The sequence below is a fragment of the Athene noctua genome, chromosome 27 (genome assembly GCF_965140245.1).
Source record: "Athene noctua chromosome 27, bAthNoc1.hap1.1, whole genome shotgun sequence".
In the NCBI taxonomy this organism is placed as follows: Eukaryota; Metazoa; Chordata; class Aves; order Strigiformes; family Strigidae; genus Athene; species Athene noctua.
In genome coordinates, this window is record NC_134063.1 from 2,325,778 (window position 1) to 2,349,646 (window position 23,869).

At 39.5% G+C, this 23,869-nt stretch overlaps 1 protein-coding gene across 4 annotated transcripts in view; it reads left to right on the forward strand.

The window, feature by feature from the left end:
- ELAVL1 (ELAV like RNA binding protein 1) overlaps positions 1–21,009 on the forward strand; it is a 40,869-nt gene extending 19,860 nt beyond the window's left edge. The window contains exons 3-7 of one of the 4 annotated variants that reach the window (XM_074928091.1): positions 7,664–7,767; positions 8,456–8,609; positions 11,998–12,223; positions 15,589–15,591; positions 19,424–21,009. In XM_074928091.1, coding sequence (XP_074784192.1) covers positions 7,664–7,767; positions 8,456–8,609; positions 11,998–12,223; positions 15,589–15,591; positions 19,424–19,748 — 812 coding nt within the window. In that variant the 3' untranslated portion in view covers positions 19,749–21,009. The other 3 variants (XM_074928089.1, XM_074928090.1, XM_074928092.1) reach the window with 3 other exon arrangements.
- The last annotated feature ends 2,860 nt before the right edge of the window (positions 21,010–23,869 follow it).

The following is a 23,869-nucleotide window of genomic DNA, read 5'->3' on the forward strand; positions in this document are numbered from 1 at the left end:
CAGTTCCCCCAGCCGCTCCCCAGCAGACCTGTGCTCCAGACCCTGCCCCAGCTCCGTTGCCCTTCTTTGTATTATGTGGGATTTCTGCAGTGTTCTCTTGGTGTTTGCATGACTGATGATAGTTTTGGACAGCATTTATGACTAAACTGGACGTGAAGCAGAACTGTAAAAAACAATTCAGAATGATTAATTGTAGCTTCAAGAAGTTATTCGGGGGGGAAAAAACCCAACTTGCTTCCATTTTCCAAAATCTGTTTAAAGACTAGAATATTTTTTTGGGCAAAGTGAAAGTGATTTTTAAGACTAATATGCTACTTCAGCACCTGTACTAAAAACTCCTGTATTTTAGTTCTGTCTCATGCAGCCCATTTTCTAGTTTTCTGGGACTTAATGTGGTCTCTGAGGTACAAGTGGGAAAGAATGGATGTGTTTCAGATAAGGAAAGGAACTTCACAGTATCGCTGATGAAGCTGGGTGTAAGGACTGAAGAATAGAGGGCTGCGTACTTGGGGACTGGATCAGGAGAAAAACTTGTTGTTCAGACTCTGGGTTTTAGCTTCAGATTCATGTGACTTCAGAGTAGCTGAGATGCATCATCTGTAATTTTTAGTGAAGGACTGAGTATAGGGGGTATTTCCTGTATATTCAAAAATATACTGAGAGCTATGTAGTAGTCTAGCAATAAATAGAATCACTTCCGTGTTGTGATGATAGGGTTTGATCACAATAGGCTTGTAATGGAATATCATGCCCTTCTACTGTTAATTTTGAAGATCTGTGATTAAATACTTCAGATGTTTGTTCATATCCAAAAATATGTTTTGACAAAAATCCTTCAAGAAGCTGTTTTCTTTTCTTTTCTTTTGTAGTATGAAAACAAAAACTGCCAAGGGGATAACAGATAGCTACTGCTTGTCTCCAAAGTCAAGCCAAGCAGTTCTTGCAGAACATAGCAGGTTCTGAACTTGGCATTTAGACTATTAAAGTGAAAAAGTGGTTAAAATTTATGATGTGGAGCAGATTTTACATTGGGCTGAAGGACATGAGGAGCTAGAATCCATCATCATCATCTAAGACCAGTGGACAAAAAAGTGGCAGAAGAAAACTAGTAGAAACCTACAGAAGTGAGTTTTCTCTAAATTAAATATAGACTATGAGAGTAGGTGTTACCAAAAATGTGTGATGGAATAACTAATCCACTGAAAATTGGTAGAGTCTGTGTTCCTAGCTGTGTAGAAATTTTGGTAATTCCAAGATTTGGTTTAAGCACTACACTAGGAATAAAATCAAAATTTAGAAATGGTTTGATGAATGGGAGAAAAATACTGCGAGGGAGAAGTGGGATTCTTTACCTTCTCAAAACCTTCCCTTAATACTTCATTCTGTTATATCATTACTTAGATGACCTATGCCTGTAGGCTGTCTTAATACAAAAAGACCTTGTTCTGTGCAACTGGAAGAACATGAGATTAATGCGGTGTTGATTTCCTCTGTCACTTGGATCATAGGATGGTGCAGTTTTAAGGGACACTGGTCCAGCCTCTGGCTCAGAGCAGAGTCAGCTGTGAGGCCAGACCAGGTTAATCAGGACTTTATCCCATCTGGTCTTGTAAACCTCCACATGCTCCAATCCCCTGAGCATCTTGGTGACCACTGAGCTCACTCCAGATTATCAGTGCCTTTCCTCTATTGGGGGACATTAAAAATATGATGCAGTATTCTAGGTGTGGTCTGGTGAGTGTTGAGTAAAGGGGGATGATTTCTTCCTTCTGTCTTCTGGCTGTGCTTATGTTAGTACAATGCATTCTCCGTCATGGTGCACTGCTGGCTCATGCTCACCTTGCTCTATACCATGATTCCCAGGTCCTTTTCCATAGAGCTGCTCTCCAGACAGTAAGTGCCCAGTCTATGTTTTTGCCAGGGTTTCTTCCTTCCCATGATCAGGATTTTTCATTTGTCTTTGTTATGTTTCATAAGGTGACTGTTGGCCCATTCCCCCAGTGTGTTTCAGGCTCCTCTGGGTAGCAGCCCTGCCCTCCAGTGTATGGGCAGGCTCCTCCCAACCTGGTGTCATCTCTGGTCTTGGTGAGGGTGCACTCGCATCATCTCCTCCAAGTCATGGATAAAAAGTTAAACAGCAGGTTCCAGGAGAGATCCCTGCAAACCTCCACTTGTTGCAGGCATACATGTAGAGTGTGTGGGGGGGGTGGGTTTTTTTGGTCTCTTTTTGGAGATGGATGTGGCATTTGCCTTCCTGGCACTTGTTGGGGACCTCTTCCAGTTTCCATGACCCCTTCAAAGGTGATAGAGCAGTTTTGGCAAGGAAAGCCTGGTGTTTCAGCACCCTTAGACCCCATCTTGTCCCTTGAACTTGTATGGGTCAGGTTCTCTCAACCAAGCAGTCCCTGACTTGGTCCACTGGTCCTTCCTCTTCAACTCTTTAAGTGCAGAGGCCTGCTACTCTGTTGGTGCAGAGTGAGGCAAAGAAGGCATCATGTGCCACTGTCCCCAAATCGTACCCCCTATTCAGCAGCTGTCCCGCATTTTCCTTTTTCAGCCTTGTACTGTTGAGACAGCAGTAGAACCTTTTCTTGTTACTCTTGATATTACTTTTTTTGTTTGTTTGCATTCCTTTCAAGTCTCAACTACAGTTGAGCTCTGGCTTTCCTGAGGCTGAATGGACAGTGTTTCTAAATTCCTCCTTTCGTAGGCTGTCTCTGCTTCCATCTCCTGTATGCTGCCTGTTTGCATTGGAGCTCTGCCATGAGTTCCCTACTTAGCCAGGCTGCTCTGCTGACACATCTGCTTGTTTTCCTGGGTGTTAGGATGTTAGGAAACAAAAGATGCTGTATGCATAGTGGTGACTCGTCTCAGGGGGTTAGAATATAGCCTCTTGATCACTTGCTCTGCTTTGCTGCACTTCTGTGTTGGCATAATCCTTTTTTGGGTAGTTTGATGCAAGGGTACTTGCCTTTTTCTCAGGATTGATGTGATTATGTATCCCCAGCTATGCAATAGTGCAACTGTACTAAAGGAAAGCCACACAAGGCACATCTCAGCACTTTTAATCTGTTCTTATCCTCTGAAACTACAGAGTAACCACTTTGAATTCTGCTTTTTCAGCACATTCATGTCGTATTTGGACATCAAGAAGTGGTACTTCTTGATGCATTCATACATATTTAAGCTATCTGGTTATCACTTACAGCACATTTTGTAAAGCCAAACAAACAAAAAATCCAAACCCAGCTCTCTTTCCAAGATGCTTCATCCTCCCTTGAGTGACATGTGGGGAGATCTGTTCCATCCTTCTGTGTTACTTGGGCTTTTTTAATTTAATCTTAAAATGCTGTTCTCAAGTTCAGAAAACAAATTCTAAACTAAAATGCCTTCATAAGGAGGTGCTTTGACATAACAGGAGCCAGGTTTAAATTTGCGTTTTCTTGAGGATTGGATGGGTAGAACCTGTGTTAGAGGGCACAGATAGTCTGTAGTGAAGTGGAAAATAAGTACTAGCTCTGGTCTTGTATTAGACTCCCCAGAGTTGTCAGTCAACAGGAGGGGAATAAGAAACGAGCTAGTAACTGAAGCTGTGCGTCTCGGGGAGCTGGGAAAGGAAGCAAGGACATGGACAGAAAACCAAGTGATGCACAGAAAGAAAATGAGTTCTCTCTTTCATGAAAGGGCTTTTTATCATGGAAACAAAACTAGATTCTTTCTACTGAAGGAGTGTAGTAGTTTCCTTAAAACTAGGTTTTATGGTCACTTTGTTAATTATTCATCCAGATAAGGACCTATTTGTTGCTTTTTAAAATCTTTGTCTCTTGAGTACATTTGTATTTATGTATATGCAAACTTTTTTAAAGGGTTTTTTTTTTAAAGGATCTTTAATTTACTATCCACTGAAATAGTTTGAAAACCGTCACAGCACTGCTTTCTTTTGCATGATAGATTTCTAGCAGGCTCTTAACATCACCGTAAATGAAATAATTGGTCTCGTTGCCTGAGGTAAACACTTGACATAAATCATAATTCTGTATAAATGTCAGTTCCTTATATATTTTCTGTCATGCCCTAAAAGGAAGGTAGTTTGTACTGTTTAGGTGGAGAGAATGTGGGGTCAAATTTTGAGGCAGAGAATATTCCTGAAGAGTGATCTGTCAGGGGAACAGTTGAACGTGCCTCTTGTGATGACAGGACTGTCATGTGTTAGATATCCCAGCCTGTCGAGAGATTAAAACTCATAACCAAATGGCAGGAGATGGCTGAGACTGATGGTATCAAGTATTTAGAGCAAGATAAGTTAATATATGTTTTCAATTTTGCACGGTTTGGCTTTTTTTAGCACTTAAGAACTATAAAGTCATGTTACACTGATGTAATTTAAAGGTAAGTACAGACTAAAAAGGAAGGTCTGTATTCTAGTTTTTTGTAGGGAAAGATGGGTAATTGATATTTTCTTATCTTGTGGCAGGTAAAAGTTAACAGGACTGTAATTTCTAGGTTTTAGTACAAACTTACTGTCAAGTACCTACAGCAAATACGAGAAAATCTTGTAACTGTTGTAATCCTGCCCATTTTCAGACCCTTCTTTTTTAAATCTGTGTGTGTTTCTCTATACCCATTCCATGCCTGCCCTCTCTTTTCCCAAGATATTTAAACTCTTTGATAGTCCTTGAATAGTCATTGAGCAACCTCTATAAAATTAGAAGTGGAAAAGGTGCAGAATTTTGCTTGGATGAAAACAGTAAAGAAGGCCAAGGGGATATATATCATCACTGCTAGTACTGTGTACTTTGGGGAACAGACACTTGGAGGGGTAAGCATGTGTAAGCTCAAGTATTTGTGCAAGAACAAGTGGATATGAAGTATGAAGACCTGCATTTAGACAAGGAAGAGCATTGGGGGGAGTTTGTGAAACATTCAGTTGGAGTGCCTGGGACAAAATTCTTAACTGCTTTTAATGTGCAGCTTGATTATGTTTTGTGATTACAGGGACTGGACCCAGATCATGTGGTCCTTTTTTGGTCGTGTGTGTCCATGAGTGCTGTTACTTATATATGGGATAAAACCAAAACTAAGTGGCTTAATCTTCCTTCTCACTGATCTCAAACAGTGCATAAACACATAACCTGTCTGATGCTTTGCAAGAAAGCTGCTGGCTAAGTAACAGTTGTATGCCTACAGTGTTCTCAGGGAACTTGTTGCAAGGAAATTTGGAAGGATGCTCAGTCTCACTGGTCATAGGCTGAGCCCCTGATCTCCGTGGCTCAGAGTACTGAAGATAGTTCAATAAATTTATAGAGTGTGGAATCCTGCTCTTCCTCTGTCAGAAGAGTATAGTCACCCCCTCCCCAGTGCAGCATCCACCCAGGGAGTGACTGCTGGGGCTCAGTGGTTCAAACTCAGAGGATTAGTCTTGTTAAAATCTGTTTCCCTCATCTTTAAGGACCTATTTCCACAAACTTTATTAGGACCTGGTTCTCTTCAGTAGTCTGCTAGATTATTCATGTTTATTTGGCTTTTGGGAAAGACTGAAAATATCTATAAAGCAGCTGGTACTCTGAACCTTTAGATCAGGTGCTGGCATGCTGGGCCTGTGAGGGGTGTCAGACTCTTCCCATCGTCTTAGGGGAGGAAAAAGTCATTGCCTACTGTCTGTGTGATATTTGTTCCCTCTTGAATTTATCCTTGTTTTTTTGGTCAGACTTTGGAGAAATAAGCCAGGGTCCAGTTACTAAACATTTTTCTAATTGTTAAATTATTGGTTTTCTTAATCAGAGGAAGATAATCTCAGTAGGCAAGTGATTGTGGACTAAACAGATTTGATCTAAACGATTGACCATCTCTGTGTAATAAAACAGAAAATGAATGTTATAAAGAAATCAAAACCCATGCTGTAGGTACATGTAAGGTATGTCTGCAAAATCCCAATCAGTGTTATTTGTAAAGCATAAAGGTGCTTTTATTGCATTTCTTTGTTTCCTGTGTAGAGTTAAAGCCTATCGAAGAGTGATTTGCCGTTACAGTTGTGCAGAAGTGTCTGGCATCATAAAAGTTTGATCTGTGCTAGTGGAGATGTTTTAACACTAGGTCTGTAAGAGAACAAGCCTCAGACAAGAACAGCATCCTGAACACAGGGGATGTGGTTTCTTTAAGAGCTTTAGCAGACAGTAACAATTAACTGGGACTGTTTATACAAGGAGTGTATTAGGAAACAGGCAGTGACATTATTTGGATGAGTTACTGGTCTGTTACATTTCAAAACAAAGCAGACAGATGCAGAGGACATGCCAGGGAGTTGTGCTGTTGTTCTGCAGTCAGTCTGTCCTGTATGCTGGTAGTAATACCACTCTGAGGGATATTTGGAGCTTACTTCCATCCCTTGTGGTTTTCAGACTTGTAGGTCTCAATGCCCTCAGTAGACCGGTGATTCTTTTTTCAGAAGGTGGAGTTAATCTGCAGTGTGTGTTAGAGCCCTTCAGTTTCCCTCATATTTTTTTTCTGGGATAATCACTATTTGACCTAGGCAGGGAGGGAGAGGGGAAAGGAGAGGTATATTTGGTATTCAGGCATGTCTAGAAAGTGTAAGAAAACTTCCTTGCCAGCTAGGACTATTGCAGAGCCACACCGTGTGATTAAAAAAGGGCTGTATTTCAGAAGAGAATCCTCTACCATAACGATTGATTGTGTCTTCTAGTGTTCTTAAGCCTAACAATGGAGCTTAATAATCAAAATAGTTTATTGTTAAAGTAAAATGGCATATTCTCCTATGCCTGCTTACAGTTTTCTTTAGAAAATTCCATACATCTGGATGAGACAAGGTCTGAAAAATGTGTCTCTGTTATTGATTGGGAGTTGCTTTATTGCACTGAGACAGTCATTAAAGTATTTTTAGGTATTAGGTCGACAGCTATAAGAGCCTCTAATTGTTCGGAAACTGGAACCCCAAATGATCTTAGTATGTCGTGTTATAATTGATAGTAGTATGTTGGAGATAGAAGAATAAATAAGCATCCAAATAAATATCCTTTGCCTTAAATGTTTTAAGGATTTGTATTATTAGTATGAAATTACTTTTGTAAGAGTTAAGAGTAAACTTAAAGTAACAGTCCATGAGTTGTCTGTGTTAAAGAGAGTTTTTCACGCTTCTGTTCCATCCTGTGTTTGGGAGACTTACTGCTTATTAGCTGTATGGATGTATGAAGGATTGAAAATTTTTTTCCCTCTTCTCTCCAGGAGTGAAGGTTGGAATAGCTACAGAGAAATGACTAACCTGATGATCTCTTACCTAGCAGTTGATGCTTTCTCACTTTCTGCTCTTTATCTACAAGAGTTTGTGCTAATGAACTTTGTTAAATTTTTGCCTTTGTTCAACACCCACTGTTTACAAGACTGTTCAGAGTTGGTATTTTAGTCTTGAATTTCCTACTGTTGATGGATCATCTGCGGCTGTCTGATACACACTTGAAGACAGAGGGATGACCAAAGTGGCAAATGAAAGAGCTTATGTATGTCAGCCTTGAGAAACTTCTTCAGCTTACTTAATTGCTGTGTGGATTGTTTATGTTGAGTCCATTTTCTCATTTGCATTTCCTTTAATTTTGATGGTGATAACTTCCTTTTGTTAGGATTAATTTTTAAAAAATATTCTTCCATGTAGGACACAGCTTAGGCTATGGCTTTGTGAACTACGTTACTGCAAAAGATGCTGAAAGAGCAATAAACACACTGAATGGCCTCAGACTTCAGTCAAAAACTATCAAGGTAGGATGTTTAGATTTTTTTTCAGTCTCCTGTGAAAATGGCACTCTAATAAACTTCATTGTGATGGTAAGGCTCGTGTGCTCTCCAGTTGCAAGAAGGGTAGCTTCTGGGAGAAGAGCAGTGAAGTGAGCTGTTAAGCCTCTCAGGTTTTGTAGCAGCTTTGTATTCAAAGATTCCCTTTTTTACATTCCCACCATTTTTACAGCATTAGGTGGGACCATTCCGAAGTGTTGCCAGGCTTTTGAATTCACGTGCATCTCAGATAGCTGATGATCTCTATTTTATTTTAAATTGTGTTAATACACCTGCATTCCTTTTCTGAAATAGCAGCCAGTACTGTATATGTAGGAAATCACACCTGCTTAGGTGATATTTGTAACTTTATCTGGTAGCAGAAATTAAGATAGAAAACTGTATTCCAGCTGATAAAATCTTTGAGGCTTTCAAGAACTTGTGCTCAGTATAGTTTTTTGTGTGATCTGTGGTTACTAACAGATCCAGTATCAGAGTCAGAACTTCAGACAGGGATTCTTCAACGTAGCAGATAGGTTTGAAAGCATGAGCATTAGTCTGCTGCTGTCTCTTTATTGCAATACTGCTATATTTTTTTTAATCTGTTGGATAATCTCAAACTGAATGGATTTATGTAGCACCCTGAACATATGTATGTTTGTTGGTTTTTTTTAAGGTTTCCTATGCTCGTCCAAGTTCTGAAGTTATTAAGGATGCTAATTTATATATTAGTGGACTACCAAGGTCAATGACACAAAAAGATGTAGAAGATATGTTTTCACGTTTTGGACGCATCATCAACTCGCGTGTGCTTGTGGATCAAACTACAGGTGAGTTCTGTTGCATTAGCTTCATAAAACTGTCCTGTACGTAGCACACTTGACACTTTTCTGAGACTGGCAGTTCTTAAACTAAATTAGACTTTCACAAAGTAACAACATCTGGTGTCAACCACTGATACAATTTTAATGGGATATCTTTTTCCAGTTATTTTTTTAAAACACAGAATGACTTGGCTGCCTCCTCTGCTAGCTTGCAGTCTAAACCTTGTATCATATTTTATGCTCTTATTGTCAGGCTGAGCTGCTGGTTTGCCAAATCTTCTCTCTTGCTATGACACTTGATATTACTGTAGTGCAATGTGCCTCTGGGGAATGTTCTTAATCTGGAATGCTAATGTTACCTTTATTTTGCACACACTCAACTATTATCCACAGGTAAATTCCAGACCATAGTTATATATTAAAAAGCAAAACAATGTTTTATGTTTTATACTAACTTGGAACTCTCACAAATTTCTCATATTTTAAAACATTTGAGGTATTACCAGTCCTCTGTGGTTACTGCTAAGCAAAAGAATTAACTTAATACACTTAGTACTACCCTCTTGAATTTTCTGGATGTATTTTGTTTATTTAAAAAAAAAAAAAAAAAAAGAAAAAGAAAAAGGGAAGTTGCTTAGTTAAGCACTCAGCTCAGGAGAGACCAAAGTTAAGGATTTCCTTTATAATATTAATTCTAACTCTGTTATGGTGTCTTTTTCAGAGTTTTAATTCCTTACCTAATTATTTCAGATTATATAACTGAAGAGTATGCCTTATGCTATAACCTTAGGTGTTCTGTGTTTTTATACTTCAGAGAACTTTTTCATATACACTTTTCATTGATTATGCATGTGCTGTATTAGAAGCTAATCTAATTCTACCAATTAGATAGTGTGTACATTTATACACGGTAGTTAAGCAGCAACTTTCATGCTCTGTGAGGAATCTGCTGTAATTTAGAGTAGGCCATCAGCAGCTTTTGGTGGGATTAATCTGACTAAATGCTAAAGTCCACAATGTTAAGTATTTCCATCAGAGCTAGCCTCTTGGACAGGCATCTGCTTTTAAGTGTTTTGATTTGGTCAGACCACACTGTAAACTCAATTGTGTGCAAGAGAAATCTGAGGTGACTAGATGAGATCTGGATACTGACATTGTAGACACTTGGCGTCTTGAGTGAGGAAAATCCTATCCTTCCTTTCCTGGAAAGGAGGATTCAGTTTGTCCAACTTCGATATCTTTATTCTTCTGTCTCTAGACCCAGTTATCTTGGTGACAACTATAGGTAGAAGCAAGAAAAAGAATTCTAGAGCACAGAGAACTTAACAGGTGTCCAAAATAGTCATCCTTCTCTGGCTGCCAGTGGAACCTAGATAGCTAGCATCTGTCTTTGACAGAGCTATGAAATGAGATGACAGAAGTCATACAATTAAAATCTCTCCAGGAATAATAAGTGTTCATTGAGTGTGCTGAGGCATGATGCTGTCTAACGCAGTGTCAGCTCAGAATATACTGCTTGCTCTCAAATAACCTAAATAATGTATATATTGTTTGAAGAATGTATTCAGTTTACATTATAAAGTTTAATGAATGCATAACCTGGGTTTCCTTTCCCTTCAAGAATGTAGCCATACCTTGGCTTTAAAACCTGTTTCATATCTTGATCTATTCCCAGTTAGGACAAATTTTTAATTTATGCTTTTAGATATGCCCTCTCAGCAGAGGTTGTTCTCTAGCTTTTGAGAATTAATCTGCTTAAAAACATGTTTTCTACAATATTTCTTTTTTTAGGTGAATGCTATGATAGGTCAAGTGGGAAGCACTAAGACAAACAGCTTGGAAGTGGAGAAGTAGTAACAGTATGTTGGACTCTGGGATAGTATTTGCTGACTTCTGGGCGATGCTGCTGTTCTGTGCCTTTCCAGGGTGGGGCATATGGTTCCTCCTGGCACAGAAAGGCTAATCTCAGTGGTATCGGAGCATATAGTACAGTCAGCTCTAATTTCATTACTTGATCTGGTCCAGCCTCCTGTTTTGGAAGTAACCAGCAAGAAATCAAAAAATGGAATAACTTCCTCATAGGTTGACTCCTTTCCAGATCACTCTAGAAACACCAGCCACAGAGCTGCTGCTAGCCATCTCCTGCTGTTATTCTGCAGTTTTTTTCTTCAAAAAGTACAGTGACTCAGGAACTTTAAGTCTGTGTGACTTTGCATATTTAACAACATGCAGTAAACAAGATAAGTTGTTAGTTATGGAAGTTCTCCCAGTGCCCCAGAGGAAAATACGCCTTTCCTAGAGACCATTCTATGGGTTGTTGTAGGGGTTGGGTTCCCTTTATTTGCCTGCTGCGTGCCCAGGGTTTTGTCATGCTGTATTTGTTTCTGTGAAGTACAAAAAATAATGTTCAATTGTTGTTGTCTTATCACATAAATTACAACTTCTGAAACTGCCTCTGAAGATTGCCCTGTGTGGGTGTAGAGACAGCATGAAAGTACTTGATATGGCCCTTTCTGAAACAGAGCTGGTAAAGTCCTAGAATTTGTATAGCCATGATATCTGCTTTGGAATGAAATTTAAACAAAATGTACCCTTTTAGCTTTACTGTGACAAACAGTATTTCCAGACTGTGGTCAAGTCACAGGTGAGAAGCCAGGGGTGAGAGGGAGAGATCTCGTAAGGCATAACTTCTACTTCAATCAGGATAACAGCATTCAGTGCCTGAGGTCTGGAACTAGGAAAAAAAAAAAAGTATGAAAATGTTTAACAGCGGTGTAATTGTTTCAGTACAGTTTTTAATGAATTAAAAATAAGGTATGTGACAGCTAGAAATAATGGACGTGATATAGATGAAATTGTGATCTCTTCATTGCAAAAGGTTAAACTACTTTAGTACAGTTAGACCTTTGTGCCCTCACCTATGAACCAGAGTGTGTTTTCAGCATGGAAAGCTGATAATATTTGCAAAATGGTGTCAATTTTGTGTTTGCAGATGCTTTTTAGTGATAATCAAAGCTAAGAGATTTTGTTTTGTTTTTAACCAACTGGAATTGATTTTTTCTTTAATTCATTTAAAATGTTGGGAGGCTTTTTTTGTTAATGGAAATGTCAGTTGGTGAAGGGTTTCATGGAATTCTACCACACTGGTGTTTTTTTAAGTGTTTGAGTCACTGTGGTTGTTATGGCTGAAATGAACGTGTTAATTTGTCTTTTGTTTCTTAATTTTGTATTTTATCCTCTAGCTGCTGAAGAAACATTAGTAAATGTAGAGAACTTGGAAGCTGTGACCATAGAAATATTTAACTTTTTCGTTTTTTGCTTTCAAAGTTATTTTGAGTTTATCCTGAACTTCAATTTTTTTTTTTTTTTTTTTTTTTATTGGTTTGGTTAAAAGGTTTGTCCAGAGGGGTCGCATTTATCCGGTTTGACAAAAGGTCAGAAGCAGAAGAGGCAATTACAAATTTCAATGGTCACAAACCCCCAGGTTCCTCCGAACCCATTACAGTGAAGTTTGCAGCCAATCCTAACCAGAACAAAAATGTGGCACTGTTATCGCAGCTGTGTCATTCACCAGCTAGACGGTTTGGAGGGCCAGTGCATCACCAGGCGCAAAGATTCAGGTAGGTTAGGAAGAATAATGCGTTTAAGGCTGTACTACTGTTCCCGTGTCCGTCTGGGAAACTGTACTCTTGCAGCTGTGCAGTAATACCTTCATTGCAGCATGTGTGAATGAATACATAGAGCACTATATGTGTTATGTAAATAAATTGTTGAATTAAAATATGATTAATTTAAAATCTCACTTGTAAAATTTATATTTAAGTTAATTACGTAGAGCTACATACACTACGGTGTCTATTTCTTCAATTGAGTCTATAGCGAGATGATAAAAGTAGCACATTCCAGATGGGTATTGGTAGATGCTTGTCTCAACAGATCCCCATTCTGTAGTCCATATATGTGAATGCAGATATAATTTGGCAACTTAATGAAAGCTCTGAACCATTGGTTCCAGCAGGGAGGTGTCAGTAAAATAGGATCCTTATTGCTGATGAATAGATTCGGTGGGATTTCTGCCTACATCTTGAGCTGTGCAGTGTTCTCTAAGGGAAGAGTCCTCATAAGTTCAGTAAGATTGAGTAATTGCAATGTATTGTCTGCTTCCAGAGCTGTGGAAGATATTATGTATTTTGCCTTTGAGAACTGCCTTAGTTGCTCTGAATATGAATTGTTTGAATTTGAATTGCTTTAGTTGCTTAAAGGAGGAGGGTGTTGATAGTTGGATTGTGCTCTGGAAAATGCATTATATTTACTGTCTTGTAGATAAGTAATTGGCTTTAAGACATGTGCTCATGAGAGTTTGAGTGTAGTGTATCCCTGTTGAGAACTTTTTTTAATTCTTTTTCTCCTCTGAGATATCCAATTAACTTAGTAAAATTGGACTAAAAACTAAAATAGTTTTTTGTAGTGCTACTGTTACAGTATTGCTGTGACCTTTCTATAATGCTTTAGTTCAGCATTTTAAGAACAGCTAGGTGTAGTGTCTCCCCAGTGAGAATTAGTACTTTATAGTCATCTCTTGTTTTACACTAAGGGCGATTGAACAGGTTGCTCAGAGAGCCTGTGGAGTGTCCATCCCTGGAGATGCTCAAAACCTGGCTGGAACGGGGCTGAGCAACCTGCTGTAGGTGCTCCTGCTTTGAGCAGGGAGGTTTACTAGAGGATTTCCAGAGGTCCCTGCCAACCTCAGTCATTCTCTTGATTCTCTTCACCTGTAGCCCAGGCAAGTTTAATGCAGGCAGCTCCTCAGATAAGTTTTCAATTCCCCGAAGCACTCATCCAGATCTCCACACCCAAACTTCTAAGCCACACCAAGGAATTAAATTCTACATTTTTGGCAGTTAGGTGAAATATTAAAAAACTTACACAGTTGTCTTTTTGCATCAGCCAGGGCTACAGTGTGTCCCGGTCCTAGTAAAATCTTGAGGCTTATGTCTCATGTTTTTCATTCTTAGTGTAATTGGATACTTTCATCATCATTCTTCCCCTTAAAATTTATAACAGAATTAAGGTGCATCAGAATAAGCAGTACAAATAATACTCACATCCATAATTAAGATACTAAATAACTTTAATTCTGTCCTGTAATGATCACTCAGTAACAGTAAAAATGATTAATGTATTTGTTAGTAGTTGCAGGTGAAACTAAATTTTAATGGGTGGTTTGTTCATTGTTCTTTTATTGTACCATTAAGAGCAGCATTAGTGCTATTTCAGTGCATTTCCTGTGTTTCTATAGGCATGGGTTTTCACAAGTGGGGATAAGACAGAAGAAAATGTCTGTCTTTCTGTTCCATTCCTGCTTCTGTGGTAACTATGTCCACTCAAGTCATCTGTGCCCAGTGCTCATTTGTCAACACATTTTGGTCAACTTCTGCTCCAAGTTATCAGCTTGCTGATGAAGAAAGAGCTGAAGAGTTTTAGGTACTACAGGTTGGCAGAGGTAGTGATAGGACAGTTCTGGGCTAAGCCACAGTGTTACACATACACTATGGAGACAAGATTCACCAGCTGACTTGACAAGAACTGTCCATCTCTCCATGTTTTGTCACAGACTTGCAAGAACTCTAACACTTACTATAAAACTTCCTTCCCTCGATCACATGCGCATGCATAAACATATGTACATGTATGCACAACACACACACCATCCCACAGCCCTTCTGACTTTTCTTCTCACCCTTGGTGTTAACTGCAAGTTTTTCTAGTGAGTCTTCCTTAAAGGGTGTTGAATTCAATGAGTTATAATTATTCATACTGTGGTAAAGCTTAGGAACCTTAGCTTGGACTGAGTCTTGTTTGTTTTGTGCAGTGAACAAAACATGATGAAAGGATAAGCTGCTTCAGAAGAGCTCACAGTCTGTATAAATTACACTTGTGGTCTCTTGCTACAAAGAGGTTGAATACTTAAACTGACATTTTGATTACACTTCATCTCATTCCATCATATCCCTGTAAATCCGGGATTAAACCGTTAGTATCTCTAATTTGTAATTATTAATTTCCTACAGATATCGCTCAGACTCTTTGTTTAATGTTCTGTTAATCCTTTGTAGTTCCTGCGGTATTTGTGGCTCACATCAGGAACTGGTCTTAATGCCTTGTCCCGCTGGAGTGCTGGGTTCACCTGCTAATTCTGAGACACAGTCCAAAGTGTGTTCTGATTCCATCCGGGAGGAATGATGCTTCAGCATGGGATAGTGCTTGGAGGATAGAGAAAACACCTGGGGCAAGGTTTTCTTTTGGGTATAAGATCTGTTTGCTTAAACAGAAGAGCAAACTTTAGGTGTTGAACTCTGCTGCAATTAAGCAGTTTAGCTCCAAAAGCTTGAGAAGCTAGGGACAGCTAGAGAAGGCTGTCCCTAGAACTCCTGTGCTTTTACAGGTCACTAGAGCTTTATGCTAGAACAATTTTCTTTCAAATCTCAAAAGTATTCCCAGTTCAGGTGGTTTTGCTTTCAGATTTGTTCAGGGTTGGAGCCAGTTCCCACTTATTTTAATGTCCATACTTCTATTGATATCAGAGTCTATCAGTTAGGCCCAAAATGCTTGAAAGGGGAGTTGTTATTTCTTGATAATTCTTTGATCAAGGGGCAATGCGAGAAAAGAGTGTGTTTCAGCTTGTTGCTGACTTTATTGATCAGACAGCTCCCATGCATCTGTTCTGTTTCACTCCAGTGAAATTGTTCAAATTTTCAACTTTGAAGCAAATTTGTAATTTGGATGCAAGTTGCCTGTGTTGACAAAGCCACAGAAGAAAACAATTCATCCAGAGTAGTACTTCATCAAACTTTTAGAAGTTTGTGGCACTGAAACCCCATATTGCTGCTGCTCTCTGATATGTGGCTGTTTAATTTAGCACCCTGTTATTTCAGGCTTAAAGCTTGTATCACTGAATTCTCAACAAGCCTTGTTTTGTACACAGTAGGTTGTTCCTATCTGTATTAGGGTATAGGAGAAAATTTGCTTGTGGGGAAAACAGTGGATATGACTGTTATCAGTGTAGTTGAACTCCTGCTCGTTATGGAACTGTTCAAAAATAGAAAGATTCCAAGCTCATGTGAGAAGGCAACATAGACTAATATTTAAAAATATTACTGCTTATTAGCATTGTGTAAGATGTGGGATTGCTCCCACTTGTGATACTGTGTATAGCTGTTTTCAGATTGCAGAGAATTCAGCAAAAAGAATTTATAGGACTTTCACAGAACTAAAAATAAATTGTTTTCATTTAGGAGTGTCATTTCTGAGATTGTCCTCTAGTGTGTTAAAATAATCCCACAATCTATTAAATGAAGATGTCTGTCTCATAACTGTAGAGCAAAAGGTTGTTCACATAAACGAGAAGCTTATAAAGTGAAAAAGAGATAATTAAAAATATACTGTGTTGATACTTAATGTCACAAGATGTTAGAGTTTTGAGGCTAGCATGACTTAAAAGAACCATCCATAGATAACATCATCTACAGATGCTTAGGGAGGATTGAAAAAGCCATGTGGAGGAGACAGTACAAAAATAAACACAACAAAAATGAGGGCACCAGCAGTAAGTATGAGAAGACTGAGATCATTTGAATTACAGTATTAATGGAATTATAAAACATTGAAACATCTTGGATCTCTGTGGGCTTTAGTGTTTGCCCAGATTGTAAACATCCTTAATAAGTATAACTTTCTAAGAGTCATCTTAAATTTGTGTGATCAGAAAAATTTTTTCCTATAGGATAAAGAGTTATTACATGTCAGCTGCTCTGTGCCAGGCTACGTACAGGCTGTTATCCCAAGCTAACCAAGAGATCTTGTGTCCCTCTTGTGCAGGCCTTCAGTCCAGGATAAGCATAGAGATTTATCAGCTCAGCTGAATTGCAGTAGGAGCCCGCTCTACTCATCGTGAGTGCTCTCGCTCATGGCCTCTGTCCTGTGTCGTGCTTCCAGGTGGATGCAAGTCTAAACGTAAACTTAGCCTTCCACATAGGTCTAATCCTATATTATGTTTACTGTCATTTTTGCAAATTTTTTTAATGGTTGCTTTTTAACCAACCAGAAACTTTTGTGAAAGGTTTCTTTTTTCATGTAAACTTGCAAAGTATAGCTTCATTTTGGAATCATATTAGATCTGGGTAAGAGGAATATTATGTGTGCAGTTATGTTTCCTATTGTTGTGTTTTTCAAATGACTCTTCAAGTCTTTTAGGGGTGTTTTTACCCTGTTGTTTTTTTAATAAACCAGTAACATTTTTTGTGAATCAAAGCAGGAAGAGGAGAATCTGTTTGAAAGTGTATCCAAAGAACAGAGGTACTTGCTATTTTAAATTATTTTGCCTGTAGTATGCATTTAGACTTGTTGTCTTCCTGTGTTGAACCCCCAGCTGCTCTTTTACAAGTGTTTCCAATCCTTGATGTACTGTTGATCTGGGCTTGTGGGCAGAGCCTGAGGCTTTATAGCAAGCAGGTTCAGAGCTACACTGACTGCTGGAACCAACATCAGGCAGTTCTGAGCTTAGTGATTTTCTGCTCCCGTACATGTGAGCAGGAACCCAAGACTGGTGATCTGTTGAGATGAAAACTTTGCAGATATTAAGATAAATACATCCTACCAGATCATTACTTAAATGGAAAGAAGCTACAGAACTGAAGGTGTCTGTCAGAAAAAGTAAGTGTATAAAGCATGCAAACACAGGAACATTTTTAAATAAAAGCAAAGCAAATAGTAGATATGTCACATAATCATCAGATCACATGGATTAGTGCGTCTCATTCACATTCTGATACTCTTAACTGCTTTTTCAGTTTTACTGTAGTACAAGGATTCCAAAACTTGGATTTGCTTGGGGCTGGCCAACAGTGGCAGCAGCAGTGAGTATGTGCAGCCTGAGCTCAGGTGTGTCTGCACTGTGCTCTGGAAACACCAGTGGCAGGGAGCCAGCTGGGCCAGGTCAGCTCCGGTGCCTCCAGGCAGCCCGCAGCAGCTAGGGTGTGATGGAGGGGAAGGGCTCCCCCTGCTCTGGGTCCAGGAGGGTCTGATAGCTCAGGCATCCAAGGAAATGAGCTCTCTGAGCACCAGAGAGCTTGGGGCCGGGGAGATGGTGACTGAGTGATTATCTTGTGTGAGTGCATCGACCCAAGTGCCACACTGAACATGAGCTGACTTCCCTGTGTGTATGTGTGTGCTGCTGCAGCTCTGCTCCCCTTCCTTCTGATGCACGTTGCCTTGAGCCCTCCCTTCTATATAAAGACAACAGTAGCTCCTATCTTTATGCAGGGCAAGAAAAAGTCAGTGGGGAAGTGTTTGGCACTTAATGCAGCGTTCACTGCCCAGACATCCATTCCCTGTTTTCTCCAGGTCAGCAGAGAATCAGGAACTGCCACCGCCATGTTCTTGGCAGAGAGCAGCACGTGTACCGCTTTTAAGTGGTTTGCATATCACCAGTGGTACACCACAGTTTGGGAACCCCTGGTATAGTATAATTATATTTCTACAATCACGTGACCTCACATTTTTAAATAATACATAAGCACAAGGGATCAAATAGAGCTTTTTACCTTAACTTTCACATTTCCTGACCTTTGAGTGCTTAGCTGTGCAACTGTAATATTGCATTAAAATATTCTGAAGCTTTGAATTTCTAGGATGGAGACCAGAAATAGAATAAAGGGAATTAGGGATGTGGGTTATAGGAGAAGAGAAAATAATACAAAGCAAGACATAAAAAGGAAAGGGTTTTTGCATAAATACTTCTGGGGTACTGTGCAGGAGATGGGGTTTAGGAAGAGTGAGTGGGTAGGTGTTTTAAAAAATCCAGTTCAGTAAAGTCAGATAAGTTTTTTTTCCTTTTATGAAGTTGGTATAAAATTAATAAGAAAACCATACATGCATACTGAAATTGTAAAACTGTGTACTTAAATGTGGTTTGCTATTTTGATGTTTGAAAGCTACTCTAGTTAGAATATCTGCATAACCAGTATGAAGGAATAAAAACCTGAGATTTAAATTCTGTAGCTAGAAATGTGGGGCATCCCAGCTACTGAGAATTGACTAAGTGCCATTATTTTCTTAGCTGCCTAGTAGCTGTGAGTATGCACAGATGTGGCTTATCTGGTAGCCTGCTCATATTGGGAGTGTTTGCCAGCACCTGCTGCCTTATGGTGGAAAAGGGAGTAGGCTTTGTTCTATTCCACAAAAAAAGAAATTTAAATTAATAATGCACGCTCTCTACTCCTAAAAACAAAACTCCCTCCCGCCCCAGCAAAACCCAAAGAAACTGTTTGACTTAAGAGTTCCCAATGTGCTATCTTAGAGGCAAGAAAAGGAGGATATGGGATGCAAACCCCTTGAGCAGAATAAGTGAGAGATGCCCGAGGGTGGCTTGAAGCAAGCTGGGGCCTCTGGGGAGGTGTTGCCTGTTATCTGCACTCGAGTAGTTCTGCACTGATGCCATGGAGCACTCTTTAACAGCCTGGCTGAGTTTCAAAGATCAACCCAGGTCCCCTGTGAAGGTGATCACATAATCTTGCCTTGCAACTGTTCTGTTGCCTACCTATGTCCAAGGATAGTACCCTATTGATAAAGTAGATGGAATACTTAACTTTTTCCTTCCTGGCAGCTGTCAATTTGATTGTCAGTTTGAATGGGGAAACATTTCTTTCTGGCAGTTTTGATGTCCATGTAGAAAATATTCATTCTCAGTTGCTTCCCATTCAAGTTAACTTGCTTAATTGAATTGAACTTTTACATGAAATATTGTGCTTTTTATTTGCTAGGTTCTCTCCTATGGGTGTAGATCACATGAGTGGGCTTTCTGGTGTAAATGTTCCAGGAAACGCATCTTCTGGCTGGTGTATCTTCATCTACAACCTTGGTCAAGATGCTGATGAGGGAATCCTCTGGCAGATGTTTGGCCCCTTTGGTGCGGTTACCAATGTGAAAGTTATTCGAGATTTCAACACCAACAAGTGCAAAGGTTTTGGTTTTGTGACCATGACAAACTATGAAGAAGCTGCAATGGCCATAGCAAGTCTTAATGGCTACCGCCTGGGGGACAAAATCTTACAGGTTTCCTTCAAAACCAACAAGTCCCACAAATAACTTGCTCGTGCTTTTTGTATGGAATAGATAATTGAGTGACAGAAGTTGAAACATTTTTGTTAGTGTAAAACTCATTTTGCGCCAATTTTCACAAGTGTTTGTCTTAGTCTAAATGAGAAGTGAAAAAGGTTTTATATTCTGGGATGCAACTGACATGTTCAAATGTTTGAAATCCCACAATGTTAGACCAATTTTAAGTTCCTTTAAGTTATTTCATTTAAAACATGTTAAAAATCCCCTGAAATCTTAAGTAGATTGCATTAACTAGACCCTCTGGATGGTGGTAAAATTGAAGCATGCTTTCACTTATGAGACTAACATTTGTTCCATTGAATGTTGTCTGCAAAAACTGGAATTTTCTGAAAAAATATCAGGCTGAATTCATTAATTTTCTTGTTTTTTGTGTTTGTTGTTTTTCCTACCCATTCCCCTGACCTTCTCTACCCCAGACTCAGTAGTATGGAAGAAAAGTTGAGAAATACTAATGTTTTAGTTGACAGTAAATTGTTTGATGAATTAATACTCATTACTGCATCTATAGTTGAGGATTAGGCTTTTTAAAGTCAAGGTCTTGTAAGTAGTAGCATGCCAGCATAACTTTTAACACCATTGATGAGGTAAGTTGCACACTGAGCAGTGGCCAAGCTGTCAAATTCAAAGGTTTTAGAAAATATTACTTTTAAAGCCCACTTTCTAATAGGAATGGACCAAAGAGTTTCAGAGAAACTCCAGGAAGATTTCAGACTCAAAATGAAACTCCAAAAAGAGAGTGTGAATATATGTTGCTACTTTATCAAACTGAATCTCTTCTGTCCAAGTATTTAATGCATGGTGCACTACTTACTGGTACATTGTAATGCAGCAAGATACTTACTCATTTTCAAAGATCATTATAGTTTGAATTCCTTTGGTAGTTGTATTCTGTAAAGAAAAAAACAGTTATAAACATTTGAGCATTGTATTTCTCGCATCCCTTCTAATGAGTGCTAGATTTTTTTTCTATTTTAATAGGATTTTGTTTTGACAACTAGCTTTACTTATTGAACACTCAGCAGAAAAGTACTTACTACTTGCAAGTTAGATATTAACAAAAAAACCCTTTGATTTGTAGATTTAAAGATTAATCCCCCAAGTTTTCTGCAGACTGCCTTGAAACTTTGAGTTGTTCTGTTTCTGTTAATTTTCTTTTGCTTTTTTGTGTTTTTTGTTTGTTTTTACTTTTGCATTTAAGAACATTAAATTTGATTTTGTTTTGCTCAAATTTTGTTTTGTTTTTTATTTTCTGTTATTTTTTTGCTAAGTATTGCACAAAGTGTCCAGCTTTCAAACGAGTGTTGTTTTGAAGAACTGTATTCCTCCTTAAGAGTTTTAAGTTACTCCTTTGACAGATGAGTAGAAGAAAAAGGATTGTGAAACAAGAACACTACAATAAATCTGTCACATAGTTTCTGTGTGCCACGGACTGATGTAACCCTGCAGGTGTTCTTTGGTAGGAAACCTGAAAAGGATTACTCTATCAGGTAAAGGCTGTGTAAGGATACTGTGCATGACTAGAGACTTGGCCTGGGCAACTTTCAGGCCTAGTGTTTAAGTCCAGTTGCCAGAAGGTAGAGCCAATGTGCGTATGAGGTCAGCGGCAGTTTTATTGCAGTGTCTCCTTTTTTTTGTGTGAACCTCTACCAGTCCCAAAGTTTATTTTCAAATTCCAGAAGCCGTTCCATGCCGCCTGTTTGTATCACTCCATCCCTAGCTGACTGTGCCTTGTGTTTGCAGTCATCTCTGCAGTTCCTGCAGTAGGATCTGCAGTCTTGCTCAGCCCATCAGCATCTCTGCATGCTGCCACCAAGAGTGACTGAACTAGCTGCCCATCTCCGTTAATTACCTTCAGCTCTGTCTAGGAAATGCTGTTGCTGACATTTCTGGAACTGCCTGTGGCGTACTTCACGCTGTATAGATAGGTGTTCACATGGTGGGCAACCTCCCACTGTTCTTCAGCTTGTGTGCAATGAATCTCAGTGGGATTTTTACTATTAATGCGTTCAGCCTTGCCTTTCCTGCCAGTCCTGTTCACTCTACCGTCTTCTGAGAAGCACAATGGGCTGTAGAACAGTGGCTGTGACAGAGCAACCAACCAGCTCCCGCCCCCCCAAAGTGTGCTTTCAGACTGTCTATTCCAGATGTTTCCACTAATTCATCATCATTCTTTTATCACTTCGATGAATACTGCTTGAGATTCAGAAGCATTCAGGGGAACTCTCCCAAGTTAAAACTCTCTAGTATGGGGAAGTCCTCGTACTGTGTCCCATCACCTCTTAACTTCACACTGTCCTGTTCCACAGGAGTGGGTGTGCACTCGTTTCTAATTTCCTGTCATTCTCTCTTGCTTTATTTCATATAAGATTAATTCTCAACTATATGGGAGTTACTGTTTTATCACAGCATTTAGATGGGTGTTCTGACTTGCAATAAATGACACCCTAAAAGTGACTTTGCATCAGTAATCATTGCAAGTGTGCTGGTCGTTGCAGCAGTGCCAGCAGCACACTGCTGTGAGCTCACCAGCTGTCACTTTTTTAATAAAACTTTTCTTGGAGGCTTTTTGGCATCACTGTCATCTGACTGCTTCCCTGTTTTTCCATCTCTCATTCTTTGCTAAATAAGAAGGAAATGCAGGAAACTGCTTCAGTAGCAGTATGAAAACATCTCTTTTGGGAAACATCTGATCCCATCTTCATTTGATAGTTGCTCTGAAAATAGTTACCAGGCAATTTGTGTGAACAAACAACTGCTGTTTGAGTCAGGAAAAGAAGAAGAAAAATCCTGCTAAAATATTAAGAGCTGATACCTAAAGCATGTGGTCTGCACTATTCTAACAGTCAGGAAGTACTTGGCATAAGTATCTGGTCAAGAAAGAATTGTGTAGGTATTCTTGATGCTTTTGGTCCTGAACAACAGCCTCTGTATCCTACTAGTAAAGAACAAAAGGAAGTTTCTGGAAGTGGAAACTAAATTCTAACAAATCTGCCAGCAGTTCTTCTAACCAGAAAGGTAGGAGCAGCTGGTTTCCTTACCATGTCATCCATCATACCCTCCTTTGAAGGTCTCCCTTGGACATACGTGCTTCAAGAGAGGTTTTCACCTCTTAATTCTCAGGGGGTTTAGAAAAACTGCAGATACATTCTGCTTTTCATCCTTTAATTGATGGAACAGACATTTCCTTCAAGTGACAATTCTGTCTCTGCTTAGAAAATCTTTGTAAAACCAAAGGCCTGTCTCAAACCAGAGGACTCTTACCTTTCTGGTCAGATGCAGCAGGCTCAATAAAGTCATGAGGACTGGAAAGTTTTGGATGCTGGATTAGGATGTGATGATCAGATTTTAAGGACCTGGATTTGATGGTCCATACTGGAGATGTGCTACAGGGAACAGCTGTGATGGGAATGTTGTGGGGTCCTTTAGAATAGTTTAGAAGTCTTGCAGGACGCCCCCAGGGACCTGCTTCTGAAGGATCAGGTATAATTCCTTATGAAAACACATAGTTATGGCCATGCTGCTATTTCAGGGCCTCATGTGTATGTGTCAGAGCGGATTTCCCATGTCTCAGGGGGCAGTGTTTGGTGGTTTTGTGCCAGCATTTCTGAAGGGATCAGTCTGGCTTTCCTGAACCTGCAATTTGGGTGACACCACTTCCTTTTTACACTTACTTGATCAAACAGACAAATACGGTGACAAAATGAGAAGTCTTATCTGTCTGTGTTCAGAAAGAAAAGGGGAGAGAAGGCTTTATCATCAATCCCCTTATGGTCAGGGTAGCTGTCCTCAGAGCTGAAGATCTGCTGACTGGGAACAGGAACAGCAAGACCAATGATACCATTGTCAGGCTTCAGCTGGGCTTTATTTTCAAATGGACCTGTTTGCTTTGTCCAAAACTCACTTGCTTTCACAAAGAGAGAATTTGTTTGCATGTGAATACTTAGCACTTCAGCAGAAACTGCCCTTTGCTTCTGTAGCTCTTTCCGGCAGTGAGTCACCCTGGGTTTTCCCTCCCCTGGCCGTGAGCCATCTGGTTTGGAAGGCAGTGTGCAAACCAGTCACCTTTGGCTTCTGTGCCGATAAAAAGG